The following is a 12002-nucleotide window of genomic DNA, read 5'->3' on the forward strand; positions in this document are numbered from 1 at the left end:
AAATTGGAGAGTGCCCTGAGGCTCCAAGAGCTTAAGCACCACTGTTAGCAAACCCCCATCAATTGCCATCAGACCACCGCTCGACCATCGATCACCGTCAAACTTCTGTCCAGCCACCGCTAGACTTCAACCTAACCGTTGTCGGACCAGTGCCTGGCCACTGACGACCACTAGAATTCCACCTGGCCGTCGACCGCCGTCAGACTTTAGCCTGACCGTTGTCAAACTACCACCAGACCGTCGACCACCGTCAGACTTCACCCTGGCCGTTGTTGGATCACCAAGCGGCCACCGACCGTCGATTATCGCCTGACTTCATTCTGACCGCCGTCAGACCACCACCCCGCCGTCGATCGTCGACTAACTTCCACCCTGCCGGGGACCTCCGCTAAACTTCCACCCAGCCGCCGACTGTCGCCAGACTTACTGCTTGACCTTCATCGGACCATTCCTAGTCAGCTAAACTTATGACCATTATCCGACTTCTGCATGTTGCCAAACTTGTGTCAATCACAAGAATACCTTCGGACTTCTACTCAACGCTGGACTTCTGTCTGTCACCAGACTTTCATCGGACTTATTCGAGACGCCGGACTTTCGTTTGTTGCCAGATTTCTACCCGACCAGACTTCCACCCATCATCGAAGTTTTGTCCGTTGTCGGACTTCTACCCTAAGTCAGACTTCTGCCCGTCATCGAATTTCTACCTGATATCAGACATTCGCATGTCACCGGACCTCTATCTCACGCTAGACTTCCATCCATCATTGCACTTCTACTTGATCACCAATTATCACTTGACTTACGCCTTGCCACTTATGATCATTCCAACCTCTGTCGCTAGACTATAGTCCTTCCAACCTTCAACGCCATATTATGTTCCTTCCATCCTCCATCACTTGTCGACTATGTCTTTTCGACCTCCGTCACCTATTGACAATAGTCCTTCCGACTAATGTCACAAGACTATGGTCTTTACGACCTCTGTTGACGGTCGACTACGATCTTTCCGACCTCTATCACTTGACTACGGTCTTTCCAGCCTATGTCGCCTGTCGACTACTGTCCTTCCGACCACCGTCACTCGAATACGATCTTTCTGACCTCCATCACCAGCCAACTATGGTACTGACGACCAAACAAATATATCAATTTTGATTCTTCCAATTTCCACCATGTAATGCATCATATATAATGTATATTTGTTACATCAAGCAAAGGTTTCCCCCCAATGAAGGACCTCATTTGTAATCAACTACAAATACTAGTGGATTCAATCAATTTGGTCCAGACCCCATGGTTTTTCTCATTTTCAAGGGTTTCCACGTAAAAATCTCGGTGTCTATTATAAATGTTGCACCATCTCTTTTTATCTAATTGTGTGTTGGATCTTCGTACAAAACTAATATGCTAAACAATATTACTCTCTACCATCACGAATATTCCAGGACGCAACAATTAAAATATTTTTACCTGAACGAGGTTGTGTGTTTTTTTTTTCTTTTTAAGTTTTCCACATAAAAAAGTTATGGTGCTTTTCCACTCTTTAAACTATTTCTTTATGTGTTCGATATTCGTGCAATGCTGGGATGAAAAATTAACTCAATCTACCATCGCGAATATACTAGCTCGCAATAATAATATTTATAAAATTATTAGTATTAAATTTTTTGTTATTTTATATAATTATATACTAATGTTTAATTTAATTAATCAAAACAATATATATATATATATATATATATATAATATATAATATATATATATATATATATATATATAATATATATATATATATTATATATATATATAATTAATTAAGGCTTTTTTGTGGCAATTTTTCATGTTAGCTAATTCCCTCCACAAGTCCACGTCACCAGCCATGTGGTCGCCAATCCCCATAACAACTAAAAAAAAGTTACGAGGAAGTATTGTTCTTAGGCTAGTGAAAACCCCGATCGACCTAGTATGCAACCCACACCAATTTACATGGGCCAATATTTAAGGCTTTCACTGCTTGCCAAGGAATTCGAACCAGGGACCTAGGCTTTGCCCAGCCGGCTCTTCACCACCCGTACAAGCAGCGGTGGGTCCCATAACAACTAGCTAGCAACTATGTTTCTTTTTAAATTTTATCTTTTTACTTTTTTCTTTCAATAATATAATTTATTATGGTATTTATTTATACTTTTTTCCTAAAATAATTAGTAATTATAAATTCATTAAATAGTAAGTAATTAAACACTGTATAATAATTAAATAAATATCAATTTAGCTAGTAATTAAATACTTAAATAATTATTCACATAATTAATAATATACATAGTAATAAATTTTTTTAAAAAATACTTAATTATTAATTAGATTATTTCAAACAGGTCCAAATTATTTAACAAATACTTAATTATCAATTTAGCTATTTAACATTCAACCAAATAGCTCCAAACAGATTTTAATTATCATTGATGTCAGACTTATTATGAACAAAATAACTTGAATACAAATTATATATATATTATTATTTTATTTTTTTTTTTTTTTTGAGAAAAGTTTGAAGAAGATTTTTTTCCGAAAATTACCAATCTCACGGAGGAAAGAGACCTATTTTTACGTTAGGCTATTCTCCTCTCTGTAAAACATCTCAGCAGATTTCTGTACACCAAAAAGGGGGATAAATGGAGACCGAAAACAATAATCCTAGCATCTCCTTTACCTTACCTTTTGCAGTTTTGCTAGCTCTCTAATACACCGTCGTTGAAAAGGTACAGCAGTTGCTCCACGGCCCAGCTCGGCTCAGTCAACGCCGACCTTCCACCCTCCACCGCCGTGGAGATAACCGGAGCGCGGCAGAGAGGACAGGTCATCTGGTCGCGGTGGTCGAGCCAGCGGTCGATACAGGCTTTGTGGAAAACGTGGCAGCAGTTTCGAAGCTCCCAAACGCGATCTCGTTGTCGCATCTCGCTCAGGCACACGGCGCACGTAACCTCCTCTTCTTCTTCCTCCTCCTCTGTGTCCTCTTCTTTCGCCGTCACCATGATCTCCCCGTAGGTCGCCACGTGGAGGATTTTCCTTCTGGTCTGCGGTGTAACTTGGGGGACGTCGAGGTTACCTGCTATACCGCCGCCGTTGTTATCAGAGGGAAACCACCAGCGGAGGCGACAAGGGAGGAGTAGCAATCGAAGTATGAAGGAGAGGAGAAGGCTCGCCTTGTGGAGGAAGGTTAAGCAGTATCCCTCCATAGTATAGAGAACTTTGGTAATTGAATTGAGAGAGAGGGAGATAGGAGCGGGTGAGGGAAAGGGAATGGGGTAAACGAGAAAGGTCGGAGGCTGGAATTTAAAAGCCTTGGATGGATATAAAACTGAACCGTGACGTCGAAGCCTGAGGTGGTTTATTGCTGAATGTGGTCCTCCATTTTTTTAGGTCCTTTTATCTTTTTTTTTTTTCTTTTTTTAAAGTTTCACTTTTATTTCCTTAGCTTCTGGTATGCTTTATGGCTTATGCCTTGGGAACATGATTCATTTTTTTTTGTCACCAGAAAATGTTTCAATACATATCTCATTATTCTTTTTTAGTTATGTCTAATTGTCTATAGCATTTAGTATTTTTTATATAATATATTAATTATATGAAAATATATGTCTGAAAAGGTATATTTTAATATACAAAACTTAATCCTTGTGATGTTTTTATATGTTTTAAAATTTTAACTGTTAAATAAATGAATATTTGTTTAGCTTTATTAATTATATAGGAATGTTCCTTTTTTTCTCACTTTATTTTCTTTCGTTCTTTCCTTTTTATATTTTATTTTCAGACTTTTAATTCATATTCTTTAGTTATATTGTATTTTTTAAAAAAAGATTTTTTTTTTTTTTTGTGAATAATAAGTGGTGTCTTCATAAATCTCAATTTTATGAATTGAAAATGATTGCAAATCTCCTTTGATATAGCTCTTGATGCCTTCTAAAAAATATTTGATATGTTAAACAAAGGGAGAAAGAAACCATCATATATTCATGTAGTCATGGTCTACTCAAAAAACGGTTGAAAGTACATATGTCAAAATGGATTTTCAGGTCGGGCTCGGGTCAAACCCGAAACTAATATGCCTTCAACTGACCCGACTTGAACCCAATCCAATTAGACTAACGGATCATAAATCCTAACACGGACCTGACTGACCCTAACCTAGGTTGACTCGACCTGACCCACTAACACGTGTTGCCGCGAGCAGGCTAGGGTGAGGCCATGTCGGCGAGGGCGAGTCACGAGCACGAGTGCTAGCAAGGGTGTGCGAGTGAGTGTAGCAGCGAGTGAGGGCACGTGCATGTGCGTGTAAGAGCAGGTGTGAGCACGTGCATGAGCGTGAGAGCGACCGTGTGGGTGCTAACACGACCAGAGTTAGTTTTAGGTTGATTTCAGGTTGACCCGAACTCGACCCAATTTTACAATAATGTGAAGATTTAAAACCCAAACTCGAACTATTTTTCAAACGGGTTGACCCATAATAAAAATTTTCAAGTCGGGTTTGGGTCAGGCTTTTTCTGATTGCATCAAATATTGACACCTTTAGTTAAAAGAGGCTTATAAGTCCATACTATGAAATTTGGCTACAAATTTGAGATATCTGAATTTTAACAAGATGATGATTCAACCCAAAGCCCTCTCGCATTTCTCAATGAAATCTCACGACATTATCCGGATGAAACAGCTTAGTTTATGATTGTCTAATTTCAAATATGCGAGAGTTCTACGAATCATAGTAATGATTGACTTTTCCCAATTATGATTAGGAGTTCCTAATAATAGGTCCTTTTTGAGAAAATTACCTCCACAATTTTCTTGAAATAGAAACTTCATTAGGTTGTACCAGTGTTAAATGAGCCATACAAATATCTAGATTAAGAAAAACTTTGATTTTGGGTTTTATTTGGATGACGCATTATTAGAACAACAAAGCTATTTATGATTATCAGTAGATGCCCCAACAACAGTATCTTATATTCTCAAATCTTATAGCCTAAGGCTTCCAACTAAACTTAGGTGATCATTCTTTCATTATTTATCACTACAATCACATATGTATAAACCTTCTTATATATTTTGATGATATTCTCAATATCAAAATCCAAAAAATTGTTATCACAGTGCTTACTAAAAATCCTAGCCTAGAAGTTTAATAATATGTCCTATTTCGTCAACATTCAAATTGAACCTACATAATGATGCTTATTTCTCAATTAGACCCTATTCTCAACTAGATGACCCAAATCATGGAGTATTCGCGACGGTAAAGAAATATATAGTTTAACGTCTTAATGTTGTACGAAGATCCAACACACAATCATATACGAGAGAGTGTGTGTGTAGCGTTCATAAGAGACACCAGAGTTTTTTATGTGGAAACCCATAAAAAGGGGGAAAAACCACGGGGTCTGGCCCAGTTTGAATGAATCCATTAGTATTTGCAGACGATTACAAATGAGGTCCTTCCTTGGGAGAAGGCCTTAGAGCGCATTACATGGTGGGAGTTACAATATAGACATGTTTGTTTAGTCGGCACGACCAATAGATAGGATAGGGGTCAGAAAGTTCGTTGTATGGTGATGGAGGTCGGAAGGGCCGTAGTATGCAGGAGACCAAGGTAAGAAAGGTTATTGTTTGGGCATCAGGTGGTGGTACAGCAGAAGTCCGGGTCTCGAGTGGCGGTCTGGTGGAGGTGAGGGCCTCAAGTGGTGGTCCGGCAGAACAACGACGTCAGGCGGTGGTTCGGCGGAAGTCCGGGTCTGATCAGGTGTTGGTCCGGCAGAAGTCCAGGCCTCAAATGGTGGTCCGACAGAGGTGAGGGCCTCAAGTGGTGGTCCAACGAAGCAACAACGTTATGCGATGGTTCGGCGAATTAAAAGTTTGGGTCTCAGGTGGTGGTCCGGCAAAAGTCTGGCCTAAAATGGTGGTCCGGTGGAGATGAGGGCCTCAAGTGGTGGTCTAACGGAGCAACATTGTCAGGCAGTGGTCCGGCGGAAGTCTGGGCCTCAGGTGGTGGTCCGGCAGAAGTCCGGGTCTCAAGTGGTGGTTCGGTGGAGGTGAGGGCCTCAAGTGGTGGTCCGGCAGAACAACAACATCAGGCGGTGGTCCGGGCCTCAAGTGGTGGTTGAGGAGGAGCTTCTTCCTTCTCTTCTTTTTTTCTCTTCTCTTCTTGCTGGATTTTTATTAGGTCCGGACACCTGATGTAGCTCTACATACGGACGCCAATAAAATGTAGCCACGTGCTCTTACTCTTTACCGCGCGGCCCGACGACCTGACCTGGAACGAAAACCAGGTATTGCTATGTCGTTAGGGGTGTCAATATTTGACACGACCCGAAAACCCGACTCGAACCTGACCCAAAAATTTCGGGTTAGGGTCAACCCGAAACGGGTCGGGTTCGGGTTCAACATTTCGACCCGTTTCAAAAATCGGGTCGGTTTCAGTTTAATCCTTTGACCTAAAAACCCGATTTTGACCCTGCAACCCGATATTGACCCGATTTTAACCCGAAAAAGAGGAGATAAACCCATTTTTTTACCCGAAAAAGAGGATATATACCCATTTTGACCCAAAAACTAGCATTTTTTGTTGGAAACGAGTCATTCGTGTCATGTCGGGTTGACCCGGACTTGAAGCAGGTCGGGTTCGGGTCAGGTATACCGACCCGTTTTCAAAAATGGGTCAGATTCTGGTTGACCCGAATAATGCCAGATCAGTTTCGGGTTCGACCCGAACCCGACCCCTTACCCAAAATTGACACCCAAAATGTTCGTGTATTGCTAGGTATTGCTCGGTATTGTTAGGTATTGCTCGGTAGTGCTAGGTATTGCTTGACAATAACGAGAAATACTGCTCTGTCAAGACTAATATTGAGCAATACAGAGCAATACCTAGCAAAATCGAGGTATTGCTAGGTATTGCTATGTATTGGTCTTGACATAATTGTATTTATCGTTACCGAGCAATATCGAGCAAAATCTAGCAATATTCTGGCCTGTACAAATCAGCTAATACATAACAATATAGGGTTCCGGTTCGGATCGGCTCGTTGGGCCGCACGATAAAGAGTAAGAGCACGTGGCGACATTTTATTGACGTCCGGATGTAGACCTACGTCTGGTGACCGGACCTAATAAAAATTCCTTCTTGCTTGGGATCCCCTTTTAAAAGAAACGAGGGGTCTATTTATAGATTTCTGGAGTGTCATGGCATGTAAATAGGTGAGAGATCAAGGATAAAGGGGGAGTGGTCGGATGGACGGCCGATGTTGAATCCATTTATCATTGACCGTTTGATGGACATTTGAATGCCTTAATGATGTTGGAATTCAGTGATCTTGGGCTCGTTAGATTTGTCTCGTCGAGCCGCTCGATTCGACTATAAGCACGTCATGTTTGGAAACCGTTTGGTAACTCAAATTGTGGTTCAAACTTTCCAACAGTGTTTTGGGTCCTTGATTTGGACTCATTTGGGCTCGAATTTACTCGAATTTGGTGTCATTGGGTTCGTATTTATGAGACGCTCAATTTGACTATAAGTTTGCTGAAATCGGAGTTCATGTGATTTTGGGTTTAATTTTTGAAGTTCCGAGCTTGATTTTGCCTCGTGATTCGTGCCCGATTCATGTAGCCGACCCCACGTAGTGGGATAAAGGCTTGATGTTGTTGTTGTATTCGTGCCCGATCAAGAGAATTTTTTGATGATATATCAATAGGAATGAAAAATTGTAAAGTGGTGCTCACCCCTCTTCCCTCTAAATCGCCTATCAATCAACCGTCACTACAAGCATTTGAAAATCTACAATGTTATAATCGGCTCATTTGATCCATTTTATCACTCACAATTATTAAACAAGATGTTTCCTTTATGATTAATTCAACTGTCACCAAATCCATCATTTACTTCGCAGCCATTTTGAAGTCACTAAACTTCTACTTCACCGTCATAATTGCACACACTCTTATGATCTACTAATTACATTCAGTAACCTCATTGTTCATTCATACTCTAACTCAAATAGAGCAGGAAGCAATATTATAACTTTCACTTGGCAACACATCATTATCTTAGAGTATGAAGAAACAATCCATGGCCACAATAAATGCAATATATTTGTCGTTTGTTTCGTGTGTTCAAAATCACATCAAATCAATCTAATCCCATTTCAACAATGTTGTTTAAGGCTTCGTTTGTGACGTTTTTTTATTGCTTCTTAAAACGGAGTTTTAAGGCTTCGTTTGGGGCTGCTTCTTAAAGCAAGATTCTAGTACAAAAATTTTAATTTTTGTACTAGAAAGCTGCTCTAAGAAGTAATAAAAAAGCAGTCCCAAACGAACCATTACGACAATAAAACTCCGTCTTAAGAAGCAATAAAAAAAACGTCCCAAACGAAACCTAAGTCACGATTCTAGCCAACAATATTATCTTTTATGCTCGCATCAAACACATTGAAGAAGTTAACTACCATTTCATTTGTGCTCATAGTAGCACCAGGAAATTCACTTGCTTCGCATTAACACTCAATATCATATAACTGATATGTTTAATAAATCTCTTCCAGTTACACGCCATCATTATTAACTAAAAAAAAGTTTATAATCCACTCCGTAATTGAGAACTAGAGGGGATATAGCAACTTACTCCTACATACTATTTATTGCAATAAATTGGCATCACGTATGGTGACTTTCCTTTGCACTCACTACTCCCAAGTGTATTATAGCCGTTTGAACATAATAGCTAGTCCGATCCTCACCATTTGTCTCGTACGCTTCAAAGCATTCTTCAAATATGTATGTAACAAACTAATGCATAAAAAGGCAATGTTATAGATTGCTATATAATGAAATGAAATAAATTTTCTCTACTCAACATCAACTGTTATGTTTCAATTCCTACCTTGATTATTCTTCATTATTTCTACCATGATTTAAAAATCAGAACTAGTCGATTGATTTGACCCATTTAATTGCGGATCAGTAATTTTGAGCGCGCCATTTGGTCGGTTCGATCGCACAAAAATTATTTTTGCACATAACAAATAATAGCATGTTAACATTGGAGAGCTTGTGAATTGTTCGGATTTTTTATGAACCAGCTAGTTCAAATATAGATCAATGTTTAGCCTATCAAACTTGATCAATTGAATGTAGTAAAAGATTTATAAGTTTTAGTAAGTTTGACCCTTTTACAATTTATATTTATTGAACTTTTTATTGAATACTATTGTTCTCTTAAGTTGAATATATTTTATTACAAAAAAATCAAAATATCATATCCCAAAATTTTTCATTTACAAATATATATAAAATATTCAACATTGAAGTGTCCTAATTTAGAAAATTATAAATTTGATCAATGAAAATATTATGATTGCATCATTATTATGTCATTCAAGTCATCTTAAAACTATTTTAATATTTATTATGTTATTCAATTCAATCCTTAGTTTGAATCTAGTTGAACATTTGAATTTGAAAACTCTAGTTCAGTCCAATTTCGAATCTCATCTTGGAAATATTAATTTTTATATTTACTTTAATTTTATCATCAATAAATATTAAAAGAGACATCATCCCAACTCTCTCGGTTGTTTGAAAAACAAGCATTGAATTATTTTTTCAAATGAAAAAAATTTTAAATATAGCATACTTTTCAAATAAACTTATATCTAAATTATAAATTTATTAATATTTGATTGGATGTTTTAATTATTTTATCAAGCATACATTTAAAATTGAAAAAAAAAGCATAAAATGATACATTTTTAAAATTTTAAATTTATTTTAAATATTCATACATTTTATTAATCTTAAAAATAAGTTAATCAATTTTAAATTAAAAAAAAAAGAATTTTAAATTTTATTCTTGTTAAAATTTAATAAAATATGTGGACTCAAAATGTTTAGATAAATGCATCAATCTTATGAGGCATGTAAAATGATCACGTGTGGATAAGAGGTGGCAGGCCGCGGGTCCTAATCCTAGTCAGCAGTGTGTGGATCCGAGTCATAGCGCACCTTTGCGCGTTTGAACGTAAATTGTATCAACGTAAGCTTTAAAGTTATTGTATTTACTTTTAGATTACTATTTCAAACGAAAAGTTTATATTATATTAATTTAAATAATAAATATAAATTAAATAATTTTAAAACAATTATAATTCAATTTGTATGCTAACATTTTTACACAATTTTGCTAGCTCAACTTCACATTCTTTCCTAAAGAAAAAAAAAATCTTGGTCCATATATTTTGCGGGCTTATTATTATTAGATTGATGTCGTTAGAAAATTCATTAGATTCAACATAAAATTTGAGATAATATTCAAATTAAAAATATATGGAATCAAATTTAGAAACAATCCAAATTATATTTCAACAAATTTATAGTTGAATTAAACTTCAGGATAAGATAAACCCCGTTGACACACAGAATGATCATATTTGATTCTTAATAAGTATTAATCAACCACCCGAAGTATATTTTAAATTTTTGAGATATTAATTGGATGAACAATTGAATTACAATTCTTTTATGATTATGACAAATTGAACGTTGTAACGAGAAAATTCAAGGAATCCAAAATTAATTAATTCCAATACCATAAAAGCCCTTGGACGTTGAATGAAAGTTCTATGATTAAATGAATTAATACAAGTTATTTGATCGAGTGTTCTGAATTTTGTGTATATTATCCACATAAGACATCACTCTCAAAATATAAAAATAATATATTATTCTTGTTATGTGTTAGAACATTTGACTTGGTATATTATATATTTTATGCCTCGGCGTTGTACAAAAGTTCAACAAGCACAGATAAAAAAAGTAAGACCTGAAAATTTTTACATGAAAATCCGGAAAGCCAAAAAATCATTGGGCTTGAATCGGTTGAAAAATTCACTATATAATAAGCAATACAAAAATCTTTCTTTCTTCACTATTAAAGAAGAAGGGGATTAAACAAGCTTCTAATTTTTCCTTAGGGGGATTGTAGAAATCAAGTGTCAATGGACAATTAACATTCAATAATATGGCTTGATTTCTCCAATAGAGAGTATAAAAGTAAGTGCCCACAAGCGGTCAACTATGTTTAATAGCATGATTAAATATTGTCACATTCATAAAATAGTGGAGATTTTTTATGCTAATCATCAATGGTGATGATGGTAATCGGTGGCAATAGCTGGTGGTTGTCATCAACGAAGATAGATAAAAAATGCAAGTGAACTCTCTCTATTCTTCTCCTCCCTCATACATTTATATAATTACATTCCAAAACACTTCATCTTACGACCCATATTGATTCTGTTGATCACAAAATATTTATTAACTATTTACGTGCTTTAAATATGTCTAATTTTTTGGATTTGAGTCGTCAAGCCGCTCGATTCAATAACAAGCAGTGTCTAATTTGGAGATCGTTGATCAATGCAATAATATTTGAAGTTGTACAATCAGACTGTGAAGTGTTTTTGATTAAAGCTAGTTTAGAAACCTTTTGTGCTAGTGGAAGTTTATTCTTCTTTGAGAAACTTTAATTCAAACTTTGAACTTTTGAATCGGAGGTTTCACAATATTTGAATTTAATTTTAAAAATTTTCAATCTAATTTTGCGCTCAAGATTTGTGTTGAGTCGTGGTAGTTTTTTTTTAGAAGTATCAATAATCTTTAATTATTATTATTATTATACATTTTAAAATATTATTATATCTCAAATTTTGAAGGGTGATTGAATAATGGTTGCTGGAATCGCTAAGATATTATGAGGTTTCACTAGCTCATGCTTGGCTCGTGTAGCGCGTTAAATAAGAACTAATAATTTGAAATTGGCTCATGACACCCTTAGAAGTCATAATTTAATATGTAGAACTTAAGGGCAGGCAGCTACAGTAAAACAAATTGCCTTCAATAATAATTTACTAAAATTTAGACGAACAAATAATGTTATATTTGGAACAATTTTTATT

The 12002-nt window shown here is 36.4% G+C and overlaps 1 protein-coding gene across 1 annotated transcript; it reads right to left on the minus strand.

Moving 5' to 3' along the window:
- Positions 1 to 2604: 2604 nt before the first annotated feature.
- On the minus strand, positions 2605 to 3352 carry LOC110103570 (RING-H2 finger protein ATL63). The gene has a single exon (XM_020832344.2). It carries the CDS (start codon positions 3237 to 3239, stop codon positions 2733 to 2735), a length of 507 nt encoding a protein of 168 aa, XP_020688003.1. The 5' UTR covers positions 3240 to 3352; the 3' UTR covers positions 2605 to 2732.
- Between the last annotated feature and the right edge of the window lie 8650 nt (positions 3353 to 12002).

Source organism: Dendrobium catenatum, unplaced genomic scaffold (assembly GCF_001605985.2).
Source record: "Dendrobium catenatum unplaced genomic scaffold, ASM160598v2 original_scaffold_254917, whole genome shotgun sequence".
Classification (NCBI taxonomy): domain Eukaryota; kingdom Viridiplantae; phylum Streptophyta; class Magnoliopsida; order Asparagales; family Orchidaceae; genus Dendrobium; species Dendrobium catenatum.